Source organism: Grammomys surdaster, unplaced genomic scaffold (assembly GCF_004785775.1).
Source record: "Grammomys surdaster isolate TR1022 unplaced genomic scaffold, NIH_TR_1.0 343, whole genome shotgun sequence".
NCBI classification, from domain to species: Eukaryota; Metazoa; Chordata; class Mammalia; order Rodentia; family Muridae; genus Grammomys; species Grammomys surdaster.
In genome coordinates this window covers 611,849-638,536 of record NW_021604762.1, presented here as the reverse complement: position 1 = coordinate 638,536, position 26,688 = coordinate 611,849, and the positions used below count along the sequence as shown (strand labels likewise).

At 47.2% G+C, this 26,688-nt stretch overlaps 1 protein-coding gene across 1 annotated transcript in view; it reads right to left on the bottom strand.

The window, feature by feature from the left end:
- Nucleotides 1-3,242: 3,242 nt before the first annotated feature.
- Nucleotides 3,243-26,688, bottom strand: part of Babam2 (BRISC and BRCA1 A complex member 2) — a 364,624-nt gene continuing 341,178 nt past the window's right edge. Inside the window, exon 12 of the mRNA XM_028778958.1 lies at nucleotides 3,243-3,611. Coding sequence (XP_028634791.1) covers nucleotides 3,548-3,611 — 64 coding nt within the window. The 3' untranslated portion in view covers nucleotides 3,243-3,547. The remainder of the gene's footprint in view (nucleotides 3,612-26,688) is intronic.

Below are 26,688 nucleotides of genomic sequence, written 5' to 3'. Positions count from 1 at the left end.
GAGGAGAGAAAAGAGAAGAGAGGGAAGAGAAAGCATCAGAAGACAACTTCCCTGGGGCCTCATTTTCTCCTCTCACCTTGTTTGGAGGCAAGGTTTCTCTTCTGCTTCTTTGTGAGGTTGAGACTCTTCTGGCCGATTGTCTGTGTCCATCTCACCTTAGGAGTGCCGTGATTACAGATGCGGCCCATGACATTGAGCTTTTCATATGGGTTCTGAGGACTGAACTTAGCCACCAGGCTTGTGTGACAAGTGGCCTCACCCCACACTGTGCCATCTCTCTGGCCCCATTTTCTGTTTTTCATTTCCTACTAAGAAAATCAGTTCCAACTCCTCCTGGGGTAAGAGAGCTGTCCATCTTTGTGAACACAATCTCCATCCCTACACACCTACACAGTACATTACCCCTTTCCAGGACAGATAGAAAAGAGCCTCACATGTTCCCTAGACCCATGGATGGCTGGTGCAGTCTTCAGCTGGCCTACGCCCTGAAGTCATCACAGGTGGGTGCTGGCTGCTGACGGTCCCTCCTGGGAGGGCCATAGGACCATTACCTGAGTATCCAGAGGCCATTCCTCCAAACCAGTTGTATTCAATTCTGCCCTAATTGCTCATGGCCCTGGGGGCTCTGAGAAGGCCTAGAGCAGTGGTCCTCCAACCCGAGGGTCTAGCCTTTTTTAGGAGTTACCCAAGAGTATCAGAAAACACAGATATTTACATTATGATTCATGATAGCAGCAAAATTACAGTTATGAAGTAGCAACAAAATAATTTTATGGTTGGGGGTCACCACAACATGAGGAACTGTATTAAAGGGTGGCAGCTCTATGGTTGAGAAGCCCTGGGCTAGAGGATACAGGAAGGTAAGGATTGGGGGAGGGGATTCCCCTACACAGCCATGCTGGGTGGTGGCTGCGTTAAGGTCACTCTTGCCTGTACCCCTTGCCATGCAAGCCTGGTGGCTAAGTTCAGTCCTTAGAACCCATATGAAAAGCCCAATGTCATGGCCCGCATCTGTAATCATGACACTTCTATGGTGGGTGAGATGGGAGACAGAGACAGAATTGGCCAGAAGGTCTCAAATCCAGCAATGGAGCAGAAACAAGAGGTGGAGAAAAACCACAGGAAGGATTCTGATCTGGGCTCAGTCCTGTCTGGCAGGTGATGATGGGCAATTCATTCAAACCTCTCTGATCCTGTTTCCTCATCCATGGGGCAGAACTTGACCCCAGCCAGTCGCCTACATCCCAGGTCTGCTGTGAAGATACTCTGAGCCCTGTCTGCGACAGTGCTTCCTAGACAGACGGTGTCTGCCTTGCTCAGATTAATCATCTGCTAGCCTGGGCATGCCAACCCTAGAGGTTGACAAGGGCAGGATGGGGATGGCTGGAGATTGTATGCCACTGCAGGCTGCGGGCTCTGCTATCTGAAGTGCAGGGGTCCAGTCTGTGTATAGCCCACCCTCTTCCAGAGCTAGCGATGCCTGCCAGGCAGGTATCAAGGAATCCTAGCCCCATCAGCTCTTGACTCAGTTGGCAGTAAAGCCTGATGCATGCCTCTCTTTAGGTACAGGGTAGCCAGAATAATCCTGAGGTTCCATGGCAGGGAGCCTCAGGGCAGTGGTTCTCAACTACTGTGGGTTGTGACCCTTTTGAGAGTAGAACAACCCTTTCACAGGGGTCACCTAAGACTATGGGAAAATACAGATAGTTACATTCATAACAGTAACAAAATTATAGTTATGAAGTAGCAATGAAAAAATGTTATGGTTGGGGGTCACCACATGAGGAACTGTATTATAATATCACAGCATCAGGAGGGTTGAGAACCATGGCTTTAGGGGGAGATCTTGGAGCTCAGCACACATCTGCCCTGAGGAGAGGGCACAGCCAAGAGAGACTCCAGCAAGAAACACCCACCAGATTCCCTGGGGAGTCCCACTAAACTCTAGATGCCCACACTCTGGTTCCTATGAGTCTGCTAACAGTCCTACAGTGGAGACAAATACAGGAGTTCCTGAAAAGCCCCCTGGGAGATTCTGGTGAGGCAAGGTATGGTCTGGTCTGGCCCCATTTCTAGAATTACATAAAGGAAGGGACTGACTTGAGTCATGTAGTTAATGGTAGAGTGGGACATGGACACAGGACTCCTCTGTCCTGGGAATTCCCAAGGGCAGTGAGCCAAGAACCCCTGTGTGAAGATGGGTCGCTCCCCAGTTGACAGCCCAGCTGGCAGATCTGTTCCAGGCCCTCCCTAGCCTCTTGGGAGCATCCTTGGTGCTGGGGGTGGGGATGCAGGGAAGAAAGGTACCTCTCGCTAGTGTAACAGGGTCTGGAACGCCTCCCTTCCTGGGCTCCTGTGGTAAAACTTGGCTCTCAGAGCCCCCCACGGGAACAAGTGAGAGGCACAGCAGGACTGTGTGCCCTGCAGGAGGAACCTCAGTCTAACGAAGAGGAAGAGGAGGCCCAGGCCAACCACTCAGCTCTTGGTTCTCTTGCCTTTAAGGATGCTTCATGCACTTAAGTTCCCTTCAGGACAGGAGCACGCTACACTGAACTGTGTAGGCCTCGTCAAGTGAGCAAGCTGACCCTTCCCGCACTGCTCCTGCTTTGCTTCCAGTCCCTAGAGCCTCCTGTACACTTCTCTCCATACTCTTCCCTCTGTACACTGATGGGAGTGGGAAAGGACGGCGAGGGGAGAGACTTGATGGCTTCTAAATGGTGTTGCTCTGTAACCCAGACTAGCCGCGAACTTGAGTTCCTTCTGCTCCACTCTGGAGAGCTGGCATGCACCGGATACCTGTCTCCCCAGCTTTGATCCTGCTCAGCTGCAGAGCTGCCAGGCCTGAGAGGAGATGTCAGACACACACGGTGACAGCCCTTGACCCCTAGCCTTTGTCTCCCATGGATAATCTACAGGGCCCAAATTAGCCCAAGGAGCTCCCATGAACCGAGGGAGAGAGGTAAAGGCGGAGTCCACACAGGAGTCAGTGGCTGCATGGTGTTGGGAACCAGGATTTTCTGAGTGCTGGCTCTGGGCCTGTGGAGTGGGCAACTGAACCCTCTAGATTCAGAATCACCGGGTCACCTCTTCTCTGGTAGAAGACTTCCCCAACTGGAAATATACACATTGGGGTATAAATTACACACACACAAACTTAACACTATTTCAGTGGGATAGAGAGAAGCCAAGGGTGTTCAAGGGAACTTTAAAGACGCCTTCAGGACAACGACTTGAAAGAAGGGTGTGTGCATTCATGACATTTAATTTTCCCTGGAAAAGTTCTCCATTGTAAAGCAGTTTATTTCTTTCAGCTAAGAAATCTAAAGAAGGAGGAGGAGCAACCAGCAGTGAGGTGCTAGGATTCAGGGTGCTACCAGCCAGCTCGGTTTGGGCTCCAGCAGAGCAGGGCTTGTGGGGCAGGGAGAGCTGCCGCATGAGCAAAAGGCCGCCATGAAGACATTCCAAGTGGCTTCCAGGAAGCAGCCCGAGCGCTGACACGCATGTGGACTGAGCAGTCTGGTTGGCTGCCTCTCAACACTGGTGTTTCCTAGAGCTTTCCATTGGCAAATGCGGCCTCCTGGAACTGAGGGACAAAGGTTTTGAAATAAGCCCTGGTGGGAAAGAGGGGAGAAAGAACTGTGGTTAGCATAAACAGCTTGAACAAAAAATGCAACTCAGAGCTTCCCACCTAACTCAGAACAGTTGTTATTTATTGTTCATGCAAGCTGGGCTGGACTCTCCTCCTTAGAGGCAAAGCCCTCTGGATTGTTCCATGGGAGCTACATGTAGTTCACTATCGCACTACCTCTCACAGATGTTTGAAGAGCCTGTATTGACCTTCCTGCCAGCCACATTTATTAGACACTCACCCTAAGAATCAACTGTCCACTCCTAGGAGAAAGATGGGGCGGAGCCAAGCTATAGGACAGAGAGCGGCCATACTGATGCCAGTCACTTTCCTGACTGAAGATAACATCAAGCTCATATCCTCCTAAGTTAGATCTATGACTTCATAAAGATCTAATAAGAATTCCTAAATGAGTTATGCTCTGGATTTACTTCCACAGGCGTGTAGTTTAGCTTCCTGCCTGAGCTTTGGGAGAACTTCTAAAGACAGGTGGAATCTGGGACAGAACATATAGCCTTCCGGATACTTGATTTTTTTTCTATTTAGACATGGTGTTACTCTTTAGTCAAACTAGCCTGGCCCTTACTCTATAGCTGAAGCAAGCCTAGATTTCACTAGGTGGCCTCTTAACTCCCAGGAATCCTCCTGTCTCAGTTTACTAAGTGCTGGGATTATAGATATGAGCCACCACACTGACCCAGACACCCGACTTTCAACTCTGGAGAGACAAAGCCACATCCCACATCAGGAGATGGAGTGTGCCGAGCCTACTCTGTGCCAGACACTGCTACAATGACCCAGATGTGGGACTGTCATATAGGAGAGATCTCAGTTTAGAGGAGGAGGCAGATATAAAATCAACGCTGAGGTGTGTGGTAGGTACATCTTGGTGGCACTGTGGACCCTATCAGGCAGTCATTGAGAGACTGGGGTGGGTTTAATTGACAGAAGACACAGCAGGAGCATAAAGGAAAGGGGGAGTTGTGTATGTGTGGGGAAATGGACCTTTCATTACCCAGGCTTGCCTCTTAGTCCCTGACTGACTCCCACAGAATCTCTGTCATCCTTGGGCATTTAGAGGTGGCTCACCCAGTAATCTCACTTTCTCAGAACAGTGACAAGAACTAGGAGTCCCCAAGAACTGCACCATCCACACAAACCATCTTATTAAAGATCTAGGTTCTAATAGGCTGCCAGGCTCCAGCTCTGAGGAGGTGAGAAGTGCCCACTTAGGAGTGGAGGAGCTGACCGAGAGGCAGGAAGTGTATCTGCCTGAGCACTGAGATGAAGAACAGCAGAGCCCACCTGAGAGAGCACAGACAGCTAGCTGCACAGGAGGTAGCTCCATCACAGGTCCTGCGCTACTCTACCCAACAGGCCTTGGGTGGTCATCTCTAGACCAGAGTGAGTACAGCTACTGATGAGGCATCGTTCTCCTCCATCAAGTCCTCTAAAATCCCTTCTAATAAGGCTACTCTGACCATCTGGCTTCTCAATCCTGGTACCCTCATAGCATCTCTGCAGCATTTAGAAGCTAGTGGCCCTCACTGGAAGCTCTCTCTCTCTCTCCTTCCTCCCCCTTTTTCCATCCCCCATCACAATTCTGTGACTTTAAGCATCTTAGCTCTACTGCCCCTATCTCTCCCAGACACAACTTCTCTTGGAGCTTGTCTCTCCCTGCTCTCCACTCTCCTCATGTAGAGCAAGGTCAAGTTCACGGTTAACTGAAGGTTTGCATCACTTTCAGTACTCTCCAGTCTGGTCCCCACCCTTTTTCCCCTCCCAAATTTCCAGTCCCACAGTCCCAACCACCTGCAGAACATTGTGACCTAGAAGGCGCTCTAGCCAATGGGCACGTCTCTAGTCCATGTCTCTAGCACAGCCTTCAGCCTCCAAGGCTCCCTAGATCCTGGCGGGGAATCCAACGGCAGGATTTTTCTCTTTGTTCTTGGTGACACTCCTGTTCTAATTTTGCTACCTCTTAACATAATTCTTGCAGAACCCTGCTTCCCTGAGGACACAAGCCAGCGAGCTTTTCTGTTGATTGTCTCTGTCACCAAGACCTGACCAGGATGTTAGTGTTCCTCCAACACTCATCCTGACTCCCAGGGTGGTTCTCACTATCCACCTTCCACCCACTTTGTTTTGTTATTTTAAACAAATATATTCTTCAATATTTTTGAGGTATGCATTCCTTTGAAAAGTAAACAAGGGAGACTCTCAGGAAAAGTGCAAGCAGACCCTTCCACTCCTATTACACAAATCTTATGCAACTGAGGATGCCGTGGACTCTCCTAAGCCCACCCATAGTTGGTGCACAAGCCCCAGCCCATGTATTTGCCTGTCCCAGCACAGGACTGTCCTCTTGCTCACAGCAAGAACATCCAGCCTAAAAGTAAAACTTGATGCTTTAGAAGATGTAGTTACAAAGTAAAGCGTTGGTTTCCCCCTAGGCAAGGTCATGTTAGTGACTCCATCTCAAGGGATGGTTTCTTACCCATCTTCTTTGCTTAAGATCTTGGCCTAGGCTATCAGAGACATGTAGTAAAAAAAAAAAAAAAGAATAAAAGAAAATAAAACAGTTAAGTTGCCATGAGAACTACGGGTCAATGTTTTATTTCGGGCAAGAGCTCCACAACCGGTTCTAGGAGGCCTCCTTCTTTTGAAGTTTTCGCCTCAGTCTGTGGAACTTGTCACACAGATTTTACTGGGGTTGATGTGGCAACTTCCACTTAGGCTGGATGTCCTTGCTTTCCATATCACTTGGCCATCAGAGGATTCTCTTCTGCCCACAGTCCCTGTGCTTCCAGGGCATTGGAATATTCACAATCCTCCCTGACAGGCCACACTGATGGGCCTTACTGGCTTAGCCCTAGTTTAGCATACACTCCACAGTGGCTTTAATGATCGTAGCTCACGGTGGCCACTAGTTGGCAAGGGCTGGTTTAAGCCCATGCATTATGAACTGTTAAACTATGTGAGTGAGAGAACAATACCAATGTATGTAGTGTTTAGGCTGTGACTGTAAAGCACTTGTGCACAGCTGCACCGGACCAAACACTCTTCATGCATAAGGAAGAGCTGACGAAACTGTGTCCTGACCTGGAACACAGCTGGATGGACCAAGAGAAGCCCTGATGTGAGGCTCACAAAGGACAGAGTGTGGCAACAGTGGCTGCCAGCCACCTGTTTCAGTGGCTTCTATTTTCCCAATAGTCTAGATGTGTAGCTGGGGAGAGCCGACTCCCTTAATCTAAGGATCAGAGTGGGTAGGCTGCTGCCAGTGCCTGCAGCTCTTACTTCAAGGTCACTGTGGACAGGGTCACTTTGGCCACATGACAGGGAAGAGGCTGTATCTAGGTTACATACAGCAGGGTCCCAACATTCCTGGGTGAGTGGATGGTGCTGGCTGCAAGGATTGGCTTCAGGCATTAGCCTGAGCCTGGCAGCCATAATTCGAGTGAGTTCCCTGTCATCTCTCCCAGGACCAGAATCTCATGGGGTCTGGAGCTACTCAGCCTTCAGCTCAGTGTTTTCTGGGACCACTCGTGGGGAAGGGGCTTCGAGGTCCTTATCAAAGGTCTTGGCAACAGGGAGCATGATTGACAGGCAAGCTCTTCCTTTGCAGAAAATTTGCAGAAAGTTTCCTGTGTTTCCCGGGCTTTCCCTGCCAGGGCAAACTGTGCCTCCAAGGGGGAAGTGTGGCGAGGGCTATTTAAAGGCATGATGCTACCAGCTGTTTGCAGAGATCGCTTCTCAGCTTGGCTCCTCATTAAGTCAGTTAAGGGAGGGGAAGCAGGCACAGGAAGGGGAAAATGACAACTGGCACCCACCCATTTATAGATGGTTTTAGAGCACTGTTTTCAATTATTTACTTTTTATCAGAGAAAACGAGGAGCTGCCAAGGGCACAGCATGCTAATGACACTAGGTATCTACATCTGTTACCAAAGGCAAAGTGTCCAGGAAGCTTCCCAAGTGTGTGATGTGGTGGGAAAGGCTCCTTGCCTTAGCATTAGCTGTCCAGGGGTGGGTGTGGCGGCAGGAGACAGATGCCTGGAGTCAGCCAAGTCCCTCACTCCACTCATGCTAGAAGTTTTAGTTTCAGACCAGATCAGGTTTGAGGTGGAATAACGCTCTGATACTCTCACACTTTCGATAGGTCTGATTGATGCCCGATTGCTTGAAGTTTCAGAAAACCCAGCACAATCCAAGAATCTCCAGAAAACAAAATGTAGAGAAGGGATTCCAAGCTGTGACGAGGTCAGTTCTATGTAAAAGAGGTCAAGGGGCAGGAGATGCAGTGCTTAGCAGCGGCCCTGGACTCAGGGCTGATATCCTCCTCTCTGCATTCTAGTTCTCTCTTCCACACAGCTGAGAGCTTGGCCTGCCGCTGACTGTGGGTGACAGATCAGGAAGAGTAGGTTCTGAAGGAGTGAGATCTCAGCTTCAGGTCTGTTCATGTGCCTTTACTAGCTGGATCCCTTGGGCAAGTGACATTAGTTTGGTTTCTTCATCTACAGTATGGGAACAACTGTGGCTACCTTAGAAGGTTCTTAAATGGATGGTCCAAGTAAGCCCTTGACATAGTTAACTGGCCTAATAGATAATCAATGCTGCCAACAGTTACCATGGGGTCCAAGCTGGGTCTAAGTAGTGGAGAGAGAGGTCCAGAGTTTCTGTAAACAGCCATAAACATTGTGAGGCACTGTGGAAAAGGGATGCCTTGTACGGGGAGACAGGTCTGTGTGTCTGTGTCCTTAGTTCGCCCTCTTCCTGTGGCTTATTCACTGACTTCTCCTTCCCCACACATCCCATACACAGCTGTCAGCTGGAACAGTGGGACGTCTACTCTTACACTGGACATGCAGCTGATGTCCTGGGGACAGCATACATCTTTTGAAATTCAGTTCTGGCCTGCTTGGTGGCATATTGGTGGCATCTAAGGGTGAGCTCTGCAGCCAAAGGTACTCCAAGGCTCTCATTCATCTTCTCCCAAACCTGCTGGGTTTGCTCCTTGGGTACAAATTTTTGGTCAGGAAGGAGGTCACGGCTGTTGACTGGGAAGGGGTTTAAGAGTCATATGACTAGCTGCCCAAGACAAGGGCAGAGTTATTTGGTGTGGTCCTCAGACAGATCTTTTTATTTTGCAAAAGCCTAAACATTTGCCTTCTTCCAAAACAGGACTTGAATTAAAAAGTGCTTTTCTCTGGGCAATTGTAAGATGAGACAGACCTGTGATGTTCCAGCCAGGCCAGTGTGGTGGTGGGGTGGGGTAGGGTGGGCTGGGAGAAGTGGTTCAGAGACATGACCCTCACTGTCAGGAAATCCAGAACATAAATCAGGCCAGAGATCATTTATGGAAATAGAGGCAAGTTCCAAACCCCTACTACTTCTCCCTGCCTTTTCCAGCTCATTCTGCAGCTGGGACTTCAACTGGCACATGGTTTTCATCAGTCATGTGAAAACCGATTGTGGTATGAAAATCAAAGCAGTCCTGTAAACAGTGTAAGACAAGTCCTGCTAATCATGCCTCATGGTCTTTGGTCTTGCCTTGTCCTCATTGTCCTGGACCTCCATGTAAATATGGACTTATTCTGGGTTCTTGCCTCATGTCAAAAGGCCAGGCTTACAATAGATTAAAAAAAAAAAGAAGACCTGCTTCCATTTTGATGCCCTCGCCTGCAAAGCCCAGGTAGCAACTTCCCATCTAGTTCTGGGTACCATGGTGGATCAGTGACCGCCAGTGGGGGTCTGTTTGGCCGTTGTGCCCTGGGTGATGGTAGTCTGGCTCTCTGGTGTTAGGTTTAAGAACAAACAAGTGTTTTTGTAATGGTTCATGTCTTGCTACACATGCCAGTCCTTGAGCAGCTCTGGTTTGTTTCTGGGATGTAGGGGTGGCGTCCAAGCTTATGAGATGAGGAATTAGCACACTGAAGATACAAAGGCTTGATTATCAAGCTGAGAACACAATGCATATGCTAAAGGATTCAGACATAGGCCCCTGTCCTCAGCTGGACCCAGTATTCCTTAGGCTGAATTCCATGGCACTCTGCTCACTGGTCTTAGGCCAGCATGGACTGATTTGGTTGAGAATGTTTAGACTAGTGTCTAGACTGTGTGTTATGCAGTGTGTTGCCTCACCTATGAGAAAGGATAAGGTTGTGGTCTCAGTATTGCTAAACTCAATCAAAGCTGTTGTGGAAGGGCTTCAGAGACCACTCCTATACATCCAACTGTTGGAATGGAACCTGGTTCCTGATGAACCACAGAGTATCTAAAAATTCTAAAGTAGTCAGGATTACCTAGCAGTTTGTTGCCCTTCTGAAGCTCTCTACGGAGGTCTTCTGGAGCCTGGCCAGTTCCTTTGGGGCCAGGGCAGCTTGTAGCCAGTTACTCTAATTGTTGGGGTCAGTGTTTACTCTCGAGGATGCAAGTGTCTCTAGCTCTCCCTGCTCAAGTGCAGTGTGCACAGTGGTGGAAGAGAGCAGAGGGCTAGCTGGTGAATGGAGAGGGATGGAGGGAAGATCCTATGGGTCTCAGTTACAAGGCTGGCTGACTCTGCTGGGCTTCCATGTCTGAGTGAATGCCGCTATCATTTTCCAGACAGTTTCTCATACCTCTAGGAGGGAAGATCTCCGCTCATATGCATCCCCAGTTTCACACTGGGTACTCTACACACGGCTGTACATGGATTCCTCAAACAGATAGGGAAAGACGTGCTTTAGAGCAATCATTTTATAAGAGAAGGGATGATCACATTGCCATAGGGAAGAGTGTTATAGGGAAGGTTGAACTGCAATGGCCACTTGCTTGATGTAGGATCCTGATCTGTCCATATTGGCTTTTTCTGTAAGCCCCCCAAAGATTGAAATTAGAATGGCCTATCCTCAGTATCCTGGCTCCTGTCTTTCCCAGACTTCATTACAGGTGAATTCCAACCTGGTGCATGAATGAAAGAAGTCTGCTCTGAGGATGGCCTTGCAGTCCAGGAGCCGGCAAGCAAGTCTTCTCTTTTGTTTCCTCTCTGGTCATCTGGGATGAGGTGGCAAAGCTGCAGCAGGTAGTAGGTGTCTAGGAATGAGGTGCTGCTGGGAGCTTCAAAGCCCAAGCTGAGCCCAGCCTTATGCTCATCTGGTCCCATCACCTATTTCTGCCTATTTTGCTCACACAGGAGATCCCTCAATTACTCTGCCAAGGGCAAGCAGGAACCTAGCTCAGGCTAGGATGTGATGGCAGTGTGAAGGCCCACGGATGGTGAGGGATCTGACCACAGCCTTGGCCACAAGAATGGCTACTCATCAGCTCACCTGCTAGGAGGAAGTGACCATCTATTTGTTGATGGTGAGTCACCTTCAAGGTCACAGATGGCCTTCTACTGCTTAGTAAGCAAAAGGGGAAACACCAAAGGACGGCCCCTGAGAGGAAGTGCTCAGCCTACCAGCAGGGCTGACCACAGGGAGTGTGGGGTCTAAGCTCCAACTGGAGGAGGTTTCCATTCAGCACCACTGGGCATTAGCCTAGACTCAGGGTCTAGTTATAGCCCCAAAGGACTAAGATCACCTTTAGAACATCAATTCTTTGTAGGCTGAAAACAATAGTCTCCCTGTTGAGTGTCTTGGTGGCTGTGATGTACTGTTTGCCAGGCAGCAAAAATGGCTTAGGGGGTGACTGCTAGACCTCAAATGTCTAGGGGCTCATGGCTTCCCCAACTGCCTGGGGAAATATCTGTTGGCTTTTGGGCATAGCATCTGGTCAGTGCTCTGAGTCTTTGTTTCCCAGGCAGGCTGTTTATGGATAGCTTTTGTAGCAGACTGAGGGCCTTATACACCCTTTCCATTCACAGCAGGTGGGCCAGACAAGTCAGAGAGCAAACAGAGGAGAAGCATCTGCTCTGAGTCCACAGGCCTCCCTCAGAGCCACCTTGGGATGTGCTCTCAGCTCTGTGGCCCTAGGTATCTGTTACAGATGATGACGGGAGAGAAGGCAAAAGGGAATATGGGCAACGTAGGCAGGCGAGAGTTATGGTGTGAAGTAGGTTCACTCAAATACTGGGCTGGAAAAATCCATTCAGTGGATCTTGACCAATGTTAAAATAAGTTAAATAAAATCTGAGAGGATCACATGTGGCCAGGGGAATTGAATAAAGTTATAAATATCTTGCTATGGATTATGGTTTAGTCCATATCTAGAAGCCACAAGTGTGAGGGAAGGAAGGAACCTGTCTTATGCTAGACACCAAGCTGCTTGTATCCATCTCTGTTGTTTTCCACTGACTCCCAATGGCCCCACTATCAGGTAGGCGTCCTTGCTTTGACCAATGAGAAATCACTGATCCAGACATGCCTAGCGGCTTTTCTAGGGTCACACGCTAACAGGAAATTATGCTACTATGAATCCAGGGCTCTGACTCCAAAGAATATGCTCTTTCCTTCCCACTCTGACATAATTTCCAGCAGAGTGAACACTAGCAAATGAGGTGGGAAACAGGCTCCATCCTTGGCTCTACCAAAAGGAATAATGCTTTCATTTCCTTACCTACAGGGGAGTAAGAGATAGGATAGCTTCATTTGGTGGCTCCCCCCTCCTAAATAGCGTTTTAGCTGAATGTTCTGTTTCTCATTCACTAAAACTTTAATAGAACAGCCAGCTACCTACTAGTGAATTTCAAGAGCAGCTCATGGTCAGTTCTCATTTCTCTTGCATTTGTTCTGCATATGCTCAGATGACCCAACATCTTGCAGTGTGTCTAGAGATACTGACTGTACCCCTAGGCCCTGCCCTGGGTAGCCTCTCAGCAAAATTAGTGCTGTTCTAACAAGGGACAGAAGAGATGAGCCTGACCTCCTTGCTTGTCCATTTGGTTCTTTGATATTTAGTGCACCTTAATGGAAACGGGGGATACTTCACTTGGCTGAAAGGAAGGAAGAAAAGGAACTCCAAGAAAGGCATATGCAGTCTCTTCACGTGACACTGGAGGCACCATAAATGTTCCCTAAATAAAGAGTCCCAGGAGAACAAGGGTACCTACAAACTTTTTTCACCATAGATGTCATTTGGAAGCTCTGTTGCCCAGTGCTATAAAATGGGGTGCCTTTGATCCAAACACAATCGATGGATAGATTATGTCTGGGGATGCTGCAGAGATTCTAGCTCTGTTTCTTACTGGCTGTGTGACCTTGGATAAGCCACCTTACCTCCCTGGGCCCCAGAAGCCTCATGTGTAAAATGAAGGTACGGTTTCTAAGGCAACTGTTGGTCAAATATATTATTATGTGCCATCGTTCGCTATTATTATCACTTCACTGTCAAGCCAACCATGTGAGTCACAGGCGGGTTCTCAGGTGGGAAGCAGTCATTTAATAATGATTTCTCCCTGTGCTTTGCTAGAGGGGTTCCCTCCAAAGTCTTAATAACCATTATCAGAGGCACTGCATATGTCTGAGGCTTCTCTACAGCTCCTGGGAAACTACAGCTCTGACCTAGGATCCTAAGAAGTGATGGACAGTCTCCATCTTGGCTACCTTCCTCCCATCCTTCAAGTGAACAGACAACAGACATTCACACTTAGAGAACTTGTGGTCTAGGCATGGCTGGCTCCTGCAGGGGTAAAGAAATTCATGTAAACAGGAGCCTGGCCCTCAGAGAACACATAAACATTTGACTACCAGGTCAGAAAGTTGCACGGTAGCCTTAAAAGGGAGCTGGGTGCTTTGCGTTTAGTTATGGGCCAAGCCCTCCTTGGCTCACTCATTACTGTCAGTGAGAAAACTTTCTTTTCTGCTCAGACCTATGCCTGGGCATTATGCAGCAGGCCAGATGTCTAGCATCTTTAATAACAATAATAACAATAATAATAATTTGCATTTATACAAGGCCTTTCATCGGAGGATCTTAAAGTATATCACAAACAATAATTAATTTCATTTGCAAGTCTGGGAGCCAGATAGGTAGAAGCCCCTTTATTTTGCAGGTACAGGATACTTTCCAGTGCCCTGAAGCATGTTGGAAGGACTTTCTGCCTCTTGGAAATCCAGCCTCTTCCCTCTCAAGGCCTGGGGTAGGACCAGGCCCTGCAATGGTTTCCCATGTCAAACATACCCTAGCTATCTGACTTGGGTAACTGCTGAGCACCAATTTGGTGCTGGAGAAATGCAGGGTTAGGAGTGATCTTAGCAGGTTGTCTGAGGCAGGGTTTGCTCTGATAGCACTTGTGAGGGGTGAGTAACACTCTTGGGTGCCTTTCAGAAGGGAGAGCTTAATACTGGCATAGAAGTTGTCCATTTTGTGGCATACAGTGGTTGGATGGCCAGAGGCTGTCTATCGAGCTGGGTCCTGTCTTCTTGTGTGTTACAGAGAGAGTCTCCTGGGTGTTTCTGGCTTTGGTATTGTGGTCTGCCAAGCTTTATATAAAGTTCTTCAGACTACTTTGCCCATTTCTGGAAGCAACTCTAGTTTGTTTTCTGGGCTTATCTTGGGGCTGGGGTAGAGTTGGGGGTGGTACATCATTTCAGTGATAAAGAAATACCCCAAATTTCCATTTAACTACTGATGTACTGGATGCTTTGGTGCTGGAAACTGACCCAAGGGCTTGATACACACTCAGCAAGAGCTCTCCCACTGAACTACATTCCGCGTCCACCCATGGGTGTACTCTTCTTCAGGCTTTTACATTTTATTTTACTATTTTATGTGCATGGGTGTTTTGCTTTTATGTCTGTGTCCTACATGCATGCCTGGTGGTATACAGAACACAAACAGAAGAAGGCATTGGGTCTCTTATAACTGGAGTTACAAATGGCTGTAAGATGCCACGTGGGTTCTGGGAATCCAACCTGGATCCTCTGGAAGAGCGGCCAGTGCTCTTAAGTGCTGAACCATCTCTCCAGCCCTTCCTGAAATTTTTGAGACAGGCTCTCATTCTGTCCACCTTCTGTTCCAACTTTACAGGGTTCCTCTACTCTGGTCTAGAACCAGAGGGTCATTCTGGCCTTGGTTTTTGTCTGGGTCATTGTTATGAGACTGGGAAAGGACAAAGGGACTGGAGATTAGCACTTCCTGGGTATTCTAAGGCAAGGAGAACATCCCACAACTGCACTGCCCAGCTGTGAAGGGAAAACTGAACTTTAGACGCAGAGCTAAATTTAAACATAGATTCATCACTTGTTCCCTATGCTTTTGGGGAAGTCCTTGGGTCTTCATCTGTTTTTCTGCTTGGGGTGATAAGAGCACAGTGTCAGGCACTGGAAGAACTGAGCCACCTTGGTTTTCTTTCTGCCCCATTCATTATTAGCAGAATATCTATCCCCCCTCTTTCTCTCTGTCTCCTCTTTCTCTATGTGTGTGTATTTTCATGTACATGTATGTGAACATGTATCTGAAGACTAGAGGTCACCTTCCTCGGGAACTGTCCACCTTGTTTTTGGAGACAGGGTCTCTAACTGGTACCTGAGGTTTGTTCTCAGGTTCCAATCTCTGGCTAGTGAATCCCAGGGATCCTGTCTCTGCCTCTCCAGTACTGGGACTATCAGTGTGCATCACCATGCTTGGCTTTTTACATGCGTGCCAAGCCTCAAACTCAGATCTTCATGCAACCGAGTCACTGCCCTCATTGAACACTTTCCAAGGAGATCTGGACTCACTGGTGCCGCCTGGCACTGTATAACTTTCCAGTGTTTGTTGGTTAAGTGAATGAACTAACTTGGCACTAGGTATTTTGTAATTTATAATGTGTTTTCAAAAATGACTTCATTGTAATCCAAATAGCAGTATATAAAGAATAGATCCTGTTACTCTACTCCACCATCTCCACGAACAGACGGGCATACAGTGAGGCAGGAACAGGCTCAGTGTCAGACAGGAACATGTATGCAACCCAGTGCCCTGCCAATAGTCCACTACTAGCTCAGGAGGGTCTTTGGTGCCTTATGTGGCCACTGAAGCTTAGATATGGAGCAGGAAGAACATAGTCTGAGGTGCACCACATTCTACATGATGGGACCCTTGGGGTGCTGTCTCAATCCAGCCGCCACACACCCTTCAACAACATTAGAAGCCTGGTGTCTGGAACCAGTGCACTTATACAGCCAGGAGCACTTGTTAATCTCAGGCCCTGGGTATGGTCACATGTTACCACACACGGCCAGCCCCATATCAACCTCATTTGCTCCCTTCCTGTCTCCCATGGGATGGATGGCGCTGATCTGCACGTCTGCCCTTCATCTTTCCACTCCACCTTTTGAGGTCACCAAGACGGAAGTGATATATCCATAGGACACAACTGCTCCTTAGCAGGGTGCCTTCCACATTTTAGAAGCTCAAGACAATGATGAATGATATCCAATCTCCTCCCATAGTCTTTTCAAACTGAGAGCAAGGACAGGAAACTGATATGAAGGATTCAGGCGCCCAGGCCTTCTTTCTTCCTTCTCCTCTAGACTTTGAACTCTGGGGGCCAAAGTCAGATGCAGGCTGAGAAGTGGAGGATGGACATCTTTAAAAGATGTGTTCACTGCTTGGCCCAACTATAATTCCCAGCATGAACTGAGGAGTGGTATCAGATCTGCCCACAATGTAATATCCATAAGAGCTCATCACAGCCTTCAGCAAACAGCTCTGACAGTACACTATGTGATGGTGGGTGGTGTCCCAGGGGAGATCCATCCCTCTACCTACTGTGCAGCTACATGAGTTACATACTCAATGCTTGGGGATGAGGTCAGTTCCCCCACGAGGAGCCCACCTACTCTGGGCCTCTGAGTAACATTCTTGGTGCTGTTAGTGCACTGCCTTTGAGACAATACATAGTGGGAAATCATGTGTGGGAAACTAGCTGAGCTAGTTTTAGGCCAGAAGTTGGCAAGGAAGGGCCAGCATCAGGACTTGAACAAATGAGGACTAAACAAGAGAACCATAATGTGGCAGGAATTTCCTGCCCATTGTATTTGCAGTGGAGCTCTGTCATTGGCTAGGGAAGAAGGAGGCAGGGCTAGGAGTTGGAAGGAGAGAAGAAGAGAAGAAGAGAGGCAAGAAGGCTGCAGATGTTCATGTGTCTCTAGTAGTCTTAGGTAGTTATTCATATCTAGGTTAGTTAATTGGGTTAACTAATTGTGTGGGTATCTTATGTATTGAGTGTTTACAAATATATAAATTCATTGATTAATCTTAAGCTTTAGAGTTTTGGTTTACTGGGTTACTGGTAGATGGGTCCACCGACAACCAGGTGGTTATGGCTGTGAAGGAACTGGCAGCTCCAGGGACAAGTGAACTATAGTTGGAAACACAGCGACTGGTCACTACAGGAGCAAGCTAGAGAGAGCAGCCTGGTGGAACCAGTTCAGAAGCTCTGGCCTTGCTAGAGAGCTTGCCCAGGCAAAAAATGGGCTTAGAGTGGGAGCATGGCGGCCAGGCTGGGAGTTAGCCGGACTGTCCTAATTTTCTAATACCTCCTGCAACACCATGTCTCTGTTCCTAGCCACAGAGCACCCAACCTCCATCCCTGAGCCTGGAAGCCATGCTCTTATGTGTAGAAGGGTGTTACTGAGACTATCCCTGCTTGTTATGACCTCAAAGGCAAGCCCACATCCTAGGCAGCAAGGATCACATTACAGGACTCTGCACACACTGGACGAGTGTCAGCAAATGCTATTGTGTCTGGGAGTCCAGTAACTGCTGCGGCAGTGGCAACACGGCTGCACAGCCTGTGCTCATCTTGCTAAGATGTGTGTTCATTCAGAGCCAGGGAAGCGGAGAAAAGAGACAGCTTTGTTCCAAGCTACTAGTGAAACTAGCAACCTAAAGGGGGCAGAGGCAGCCTTTCCTAGTCTGCACAATGCTTTCTTGCAGACCAAGTTTGCAGTTTTGGTCAGTAGAGAGCTGGTACAGGACAGAAATACGGGAGGTGAAGTGAATTCTATAAATGATACTCCTTGTTTTCATTGGCTTTGAGTGGAAAAAAGTAAAAAAAAAAATATTAGGTGCTTCCTAGTTCACATTTTAGAGGTTTCTTAGGACCCTCACTGGTTTTCTTATCAGAGCTTACCAATCACTTCAGCACTTTTGGCCATCTTCCCCATCTCACTGCTCAGACTAGGAGATGAGGCAAATCCAGACAGAGCAGGGGTGAGAGAGGGTTGGGCATCTGGGTTCTTGAAGACAGCATGTGGTTCCTTTACCCACCATGTTTACCGAGCAGATGAGTCAGTATTCAGACCAGCATTCCCTTCCATGTGGGTGCACAAGGGTGTCCCACCTTGAACCAAGCCACAGAAGACAGTCCCACGCAGCCGAGGAAGGTGTCGGTCCCCCCGCCCCCCATCTAAAACTGGTAGACACCATGGGTGTCAGAGCTACCAGACCAATGAACAAACACAGACACACAGCAAAATAAACTCTGTAAAAACACAGGAGAATAAGCTCCCCACCCTCTGTACACTTCAACAATGCGAGAGCATGTTCTGTACTGTCAGCTATGGGGAGAAGGAGAGACCTATTTCCTAGTCAGCTCCTTAGTGGCTATTTTAGGGACCAGAGTCCTTGTTACAACTCAGAGCACCTCCAGTTTAAAGGTCAACACATATTCTGTAAAGAGCCAGACATCAGATATTTTCAGCTTGTAGGTCAAATCTCTGTCACAATAACTTGTATGTGCTCTGTACTGATCATGGCTGTAGACAAGATGTAAATGGATAGGGGTATCTATGTTCCAATAAAATTTCATAAAAACAGGTGCTGGTAGCACAGGTCTCTGACTGTTCACTGATCCCTTACCTAGTCTGCACCTTCTCTGAGTAGAGGTAAAGAATGTCCCTCAGGGAATTATGCAGCTGTCCAAGACTGAATTTGCAAGGCTTCATGGGGGGACAGAGCAGGTCCAAGAGGTGACAAAGTTGAAGGAAAGATGGTCACTTGGATAATTGGAGATTTTAAATAAGACTTTCACCCTACCAGACAGAAGGGACTAACAGTTGAATGGAAAATCACAGGTTAAACATCTCTGTTTGGCTCCAATCTGCCTAAGGTGGGTACCCAGCTCAGCTCGCACTGATGGAAGTAGGGATAGGCTTTCCTAGTGTATGCTGCTCAGGGTCATTAATCAGCAAGACTCAGACACAGTCTAAGGTGTCTCAGGAGAAGGGCTGTGGAGAGGCCAAAAGGAACTGGAAAGCCGCTGGCATTTGTCTGTGAACAATAGGAGAAGAAAGCAGCAAATTCATTTTTTCCAGTCAGCAGTTTGTCCAACATTCAATTGCACAGAAATGGTCAGGGAGGACAAGCCCTCTTGTCCAGACTGAGAACAGGTTGTTTTGGCTGTCAAGCATTTTCAAAACAAGTTTTCTTGGTCTCCTGACAGGCTGAGGCAAGAACAAGAAAATGAAGAAAGGAAGATCCCATGATCAAGCTCCGGGTTCACGTGGGCCGGCTCTGCCTGCACAGTCAAGTATGCTTTTCAGAACATCCAGATAAAACTGGTCTTAGGGTTAATACCACCTTGCCAGTGACACCATTTAATGAAGTGATTCCTCTGAGGACTCTCTGGCAGCTGGATAATCTTGTCGTCTGGGAGGACTAAGAGGTCCAAGTCACTCTTAAGCACAAGAGGACAACTGCTCAAACCTGCACCCTGCTTTGCTTTACTTTTCACCTCAGGTTACACGGACAGAATCTTCCCCTGAAACTGAGGTTCAAAACTATCTTCTCTAAGGTGGATTTTTCCATCAAAACCACAGAACACTTGGTGGGGTGGGACAGAGAATGTAGCAAGGAAGTGTGCACTGTGCAGGCTAGGATCAGCCTGGCCTCAGGAAATCCACCATTCCCAGCAGCACGGTCTGTTAGGGCTTAACAACTGCCTTCAAGAGAGGGATCCAAATATGTAGCTAAGCTGTGGTGTCTCAAAGGAGGGGGCACCAGACGGAGCCTAGCGGGGGCTTATCCTGCAATCCACAGAGACCATTCAGAAACAAGAGTGCCGGGAATTCTCAGATCCCCAGAATAATCACTAAGGGCCCAAAGACAGAAGAGCTGCAAAACTGGGGCAGAGCGCCTCGCTTCTGAATGGCGGGTGCTCTCAACAGTTTCAGATTCCTGGTACAGTGACCACTAAGGCCATCAGCATCACACTTGGGGGATGGGGACAGCTCTCTCAAATCCAGGAGGAACCCTGTAGAGGAGGCACTCGCTGACTCTGAGGCTGGCTCTTACACAGTGAGATAAGTTACTGGTCCTCTGAGGAGACTATGTTTGTTCTACCAACTGTCAGCAAGAATGTTCTGAAGAGAAAAATCCTCCACGGGACTTTCAAGCTAGAGGCAGGCAGGTCTGAGCTGTGTTGTGTTTAGGGACACTGAGAGCTGAGAGAGATGTGTAGATCAGCACAGGACACCCCTCCTGCCTCGCCTACTCCCACTCCCACACAGTAGGGACTGTCCACACTGCTGCACTGCTGTCTCTGCCCAAGCTCCTCTGGATGGAGCTTTTATTACCTGAGAGACAAGGAGAGTAGATCCTGCTTTTAGACCAGTAGATTGCTCTGGCTGAACACTACCACCTAGCCTGAATTGCCCTTCAGCACAGGAAGCCCCCTACGTCCAAGCTTTAGATAAACGGCATTTGACTTTTTAGTGACAATATATCTTGCAAAGGGGATACTTTTATGAACTTATTTGTTAGCAAAACTTTACTGTTTTTGTAGTAAATGGCACTTATCTGGCAACTCTATTTTTTGTGAGTGTGTATGTACTTGTGAGTGTGTACTTATGTGTGAGTGTGTACCATGTGTGAGTGTGTACAATGTGTGAGTGTGTACTTATGTGTGACTGTGTACAATGTGTGAGTGTGAGTGTGTATGTACTTGTGAGTGTGTACAATGTGTGAGTGTGTACCATGTGTGAGTGTGTACAATGTGTGAGTGTGTACAATGTGTGAGTGTGTACCATGTGTGAGTGTGTACCATGTGTGAGTGTGTACTTAGGTGTGAGTGTGTACAATGTGTGAGTGTGAGTGTGTATGTACTTATGAGTGTGTACTTATGTGTGAGTGTGTACCATGTGTGAGTGTGTATTTGTAGGGTATATGTGGAGACTAGAGGACAAACTTGGGTGTCATTTCTTAGGTGTTGCACCCCTCCCCCCCCCCCCAGAAGGGGTTTCTCATTGGCCTGGAACTTATCAAGGAGGTAGGCTGGCTGGCTAGCAAGTCTCAGGGATGTACCTGTTTCTGCCTCTCCAGTGCCACAAGCATGTGTCACTATCTCTGGCTTTTTAGATGTGGGTTCTGAGGATCAAACTCACACAACTTGTAAAGCAGGCACTTTACCAACTGGCCATCCTCAGTTCTATACCTGGCAATTCTAACACTAGAGAACCAGAGTAGGTTTGGAAAGCTCCAGGCTGGCAATGAAAGGGTTGATGGGTCCAAGCCAATGGTTCCCTTACTGGGTCCTTGATCAAGAGTGTGACATGAAGACACGATGCTCTCACAATCTTCAGCACCATTTCCAAGGCCATGGAGGCTCTACTAGGATTTACCTGCCTGCATTAATGTAGGCCTATGCATCAACACATAAGCTTGTCAGGGAAACCCTATTGCATTCAGAATAAAGATCAAATGTCTCAGTGTGGTAGTCAATAACAGCAGCTACCATTAAACAACACTATGTCAGGCATTATAATAATTTCCCCATCAACACTCAACAAGTTTTACTTATACACAGTATACTGAGCAGCTAATTCCATGGAAGGCCTTAGTGTCAGAGAAGAATCTCCATTAGTGACTGGCCTTGGTAGCTGGGGTTCTTTGAAACATGGGTACTGAGTTTCAGCACTCTGAGAACAGCAACTCTGTATGTGGGGTGTGTGTGTGTGCGTGTGTATGTGTGTTACATGTTAGGGTCCCAAGGGCTCTGTACATGTTTTGTATGTAGTTTCCTGCACATGCTTCTTATATATTTGCTGAATGGATTTGCCAACCCATAGCATAACTGCTATGCCCGGTTTCTCTTTGCTGGGCACCTGGCAGGGACTTTCATGGGACACAAAGAAATGAATTACTATTTTCCCCTCAGAGGTGACTTTGGATAAGGTTTACCTAGGCATCTCTTGACCTGACTTCTGCTTTCTTGCCTTCCATTTTCCACTGGGCTGACTAAGTGGCTGTATGGAAGACAGGAGTCACTGGACTTTTCTCTCCACTCCTCGCTGTGCATCCCCTCCCCGATGATCTGGAGGTTACTGTGAAGGCCATGTTGCTTGTGGCCTGCCAGTTGTTGTACCCTTATTCTTTTCTTTCATTTTAAAATCCTAATAATAAGTTTAGCTATGCAGATAATTATCTTCTCTTAAAAGCCCTTGGGGCCGGGTCTTTAGACTCTCAGAGAGTTATTTCTGCTCAAGAATATCCTGGGCTCATCCTAAGGACACAAATGCCTCCAGCCTCCTGGGTGAGCTGTGAAACAGGTCATCCCAAGCCATTCCACATGCAAGCTCCCTCACTCCAGGCCCCGAGTCCAATGTGCTGCTCCCAGGGCCGCAGGAGGTCACACATAGCTTAGGCATTGTCTTGGACCAATCTTTGGGGACACAGGGCTCTAATCTTTGTACCATACATCTTAACCAGATTCTTCCAATAAATGAAATTGATGCCCTGAATGTCAACTCTATGCCAGTAGTTTCATTTCATTGCCACCATGATAGTCAAAGTTTATCACATTTCTAGCTGTCTACACTAGCTAAGTTTTAAAGTTTTTCCCCTGTGTTCCATGTCCTGAACCTGGCCCCATTGTCAAGCTTACTTTCTGGCTTGGTCAACCCAACCTAGCTCTGCTGTTGACTATGGATTTTGTGGATCACTGAGGAAAGACAAGAGGCCTATTTGCCTAGTCACTGTTTTGCTTATTTCTACCAACTCTACTTCGGCAGGCATGAATCTAGTTTTTGTCACCAGTGGTTCTTGTGCTGAATGATCCGACGATAGACAAGAGCGAATCCTGTCCCGCAGAAGCAAGGCCTCTGCTTGTCACTATAATCTGCACAGTAGGAACAGTCCTCAGCATTCTCTGACCATCCTTGGATGGTGCCTCCTCCTCCTTCCTAGAATCTCTGCCTTAATGAGAAGTGATAGAGACAAGAGCCTGGGCCCTCTTGCCTTGGCTGCACTCCACATCACACGTGACAGCCCTGAGCAGCCCTGGCGGCATGTGTCAGAAGCCAGCACACACATCTGAACAGTCAAGCCTAATTCCCAGGAAGCTGTTTTAACTTGACATCTGAAAATGTACTGCATCTAGAGTGATTTTACAGGGTGTGTGTTCGGGGCATATGCGTGCACATTCCACAGCTGAAGTGTTCTATAAATATCAGATACAGGCTGTACAAACAGCATCACGTACACGGTGTCCTTAATTCTATTTAGTAAGATTTCAATTTGTATCTGACCTCTGGTAACAGGGATGGATGTTTTTCAATACAGATAAAAAAACTACCACACTACCTTAAACTTACTTTTCACTTAAAACTTCCATAAATCTATCAGAGTTTAGTGGTAACAGGTAGATACGTGCCTGATGCTTTCAGATGAGGGTACCAAGACCCAGAAAATGGCATGCCCTTTCCAAGATCACATAGGAAGTTAAGAGTGGGGCCTGGATGAGATCCAGGTCTCCTAGCTCACAGCTTTGCATTTTCTTTGTTTTCTTAGATGTGTTTTCTTCCAATGGTTCAAAGGGAACTCTGATCCCACTCGTAAATGTACATTCCTCTTTGGTGTGTTATTAAAAAACTCTAAACCAGAACTTCTCTATCCTTCTTTTTGTATATTTTTCTAAGAAAGAAAATACTGACTATAACTCACTATCAGAAAATCTTACAAGTGATGGAGAACACTTTCCCCATGGCAGGGGTTGTGTAATTAGAACTCCTGCTTGAGTACTTAGTAGTCCCCATGATGACTTTCCCTAGCAGAAATTGGACAATGGGCTAGATGCCTCCCCCCAACCTGATAAGCTCTCCTCTGATAAGCCCACCTTCTTTGGTTTGTAACTGAGGTTAAAACTTAGACCCAACCCTGTTTTCCACTGAGAAAGAGAGGTGGATGGACAGCTCAAAACCAGCCCTAAGAGGAGCAGAAAGGAGCCTGAGAAAAGATGGGCCAAGGAGTCCTGCTGAGGGGATTTGCTCTGATTGGCTTTCCCAGGGAGAGGGGAGGTAGGGCAGCGCTGCAAATGCTGGTGCCTGGTACAGTCGGAGCTGTGCAGGCTCCCAGGACGGTGAGAGGCTAGTTCTGGGATGAAGCTGTGTACGCAGTGACTGATGGCCAGGCTTTTTAATGGAGCTTATCATATCACAGCAACAGATGTCAGGCTCTAATAAATAACACACTCTCTCTGACCTACGCAATTTGGAGAGGATGCCTGTTGTCAGGCAGAACTGGATTCCTCCCATCCCTGTTGCTCCCTCTTCTGTCAGTAAAAACAAACCATGTCCCTTGAAGATACTTTCAAACCGATTCTCATTCAGGAGCCATCATTCCACGCTGTTTATCTCACCTTTCTTTCCATAGCATCTACATTTTTAAACCATGAGGGAAAGCTCAGAAGGATGCAGGGACTGGTTCACAGAGAAACCTAGGCAGGCAGGATGGTGGGCGTTGGTTACGATAACCTTCTGAAGTTCTGTCATCTCAAGAGGACTAGGGCCCTACACTGTCCTCTTAGGGTGTTCAGACAGCCCAAGGCCTGAGAATTTCCCTTTTGCTCTCCCACGGGGAGTTCAGTTGAGATGAGGTTGGGAATTTTTAAAGGGAACTGGTCTTAGAAAATAGGGCAAAGCAAGAGACAAAGAAATTCACAAATCATTGCTGGGTTGAGTGTTTGTCTAAAGGTCTGACTCCATGGGCCTGGGACAAAGCTTCCTTGGAGTCTAGAATGGGCTGTTCTGCCTTCAGCCAAGGACTCTTCCTCCTGCCTTAGCTCCTGTCCCTTTTGTCCAGGGGTCTTGGGATGTGAGTGAGCAAAGCTTGCCAGATTTCCTGCCTTCCTGAGAGAACTTTGCATCCTTAAATGTCAGGCTAGAGTTCCAGGAACACAGACATGAAGGGAAAGGATGGGACAAGGAAGCCATAGCCTAGAGAGAGTTATCTGGCCCCCACCAGGGTTTTCCCTAGAACTGAGTGTGGATGAAGGGGATGAGAAGCACAGAGCCAGTGGGTTTTCAAGATGTCAGCTCACTAGGCACAGGGACAGGTAGGGCCAAGGCTTTCTATAGCTTAGGCTCAATAGAAATAAGGCACCCTTGGAGCTAACAACAGAGAACCAAGAGGAGTGGTCAACTCCTGGGGAAACATACAAAGGAGCTCACACTGTAACCACTTGGATGTCATGCCTTGGTCTCTAAGGAGGTCTCAGGCCATGCCCACCCTCCCTGCTATGGGGACCCAATTGGAACTAGGATTTCCACTTTGTAATGCAAGAGTCCTAGGGGGCCCTTAGGGACCATGGAGAGAACTGGAGATGAGGATGCAAAAAAATCTGATGTCACATCTATCTCCATCTCCTGAATCAAGGAGTCGATCTATATTTAGATGTTTTATTTAAAGGACTAATACATGAGAATGGATTAGAGCATTTGGCAATAAGTACTTTGAAAGAAAAAAAACAAAACAACCCATAGTACATTTGAAAATATTAAAGAAAAAACAATGAAAAGTCATGGAAATAATTCATAATACACAATTTAAAAAGTATTTGCTAAAAAAGAAAATTATTCTTTACAGACAACTGGATATCAAATGATAAAAAGAGTATATAGTGAAAAACAACACATGAGAAGCCATGAACTGCTTTTGGAGGGTAAGAAAAACATCTCTTTTTGACCTTGAGGCAAGAAGGGAAATGGAAAATGGTTTGGGAAGGCTCATGATGAATTACTCCCATGTGTTGTCTAAGGAGCTATTTTTGAACTATCTTAGTGATTCCTTTTATGTTATGGACTTTATGTGTGACAAACCATTGAAGTAGGTGCACTGCGGGTTCAGCTCTATTCTAAAATTCTACTAGGCCTCTGCTAGGACCATCCTGAGGGAGAATACAATGGAACTCACTAACACTCACACCATTTATGCATAGATTTCACAGACCAGACAGTACTATAAAAAGATCACCCACCCTAATCTAGACAGGTATGAGTTACCTATACAATACCATGGTACCTTATTTTGCTTTTTGTTTTGTCTTTTAAGGTGGCTAGTTTTACACAAATTATGCAACTCTAAAGTGAAATTTTTCTATTTTTTAACTAGTTGTGTTGGCATCAAGATAATAAAACCACAGGAGCCAACAGCCTAAAATTTTAGAATCTCTGGTCAGGTCACTAGGGTTTGGAGTTTGTTACTGGGGTATGTCTTAGTGTTGATGCTATTATTTATTAAAATTAAACTCTTAGTGCTCTATAAGAAAGCACACTGAGAGTTATCATTTATTGCAAGCTCACCACATGCCAGACCCCACCAGATATATACCTACATCCCCTTACACAGTAGCTAGACGCAGGAACTCTAAAATTCCATGCTCCCTATAGCAGCCGAGATAATGGAACCAGTGGATTCCATTCTGGTAATTAGGTTTTCTGGCAATATGGTAAAGATGATGTTAAGAAAGGGAAACTAGCTGTCAGTGGAACGGTCCCTTTAAATCTGGGTATGTAGGCCAGGCACACAAGTCAGAGACTGGAAATATGAGGAGCTGATGTACTGCTGCTGGCTTAAAAACTAAGGGGCCACTAGGCAGAGAATGAAACCAGCTTCTAGTAACTGAGAGTTATCTCCAGGTGACATCCAATAAAGAAGAACACGGGGACCTGTGTCCAACTACCACAGGGAACAGAACTCTGCCAACATCCCAAATCAACATAGACAAGTCCTAGCCTAAATCTTAATTGCAGTTGTCTGGACTCATGCATGGTATGTAGGCCTCCTAGCCCATCAAAACTCTGGAGGGATAACCCGTGGTGCTTCACAATGGGGAGTTTGTGGTACTTTGTTAGATGTCAACCCAGAGAACCCTATGTG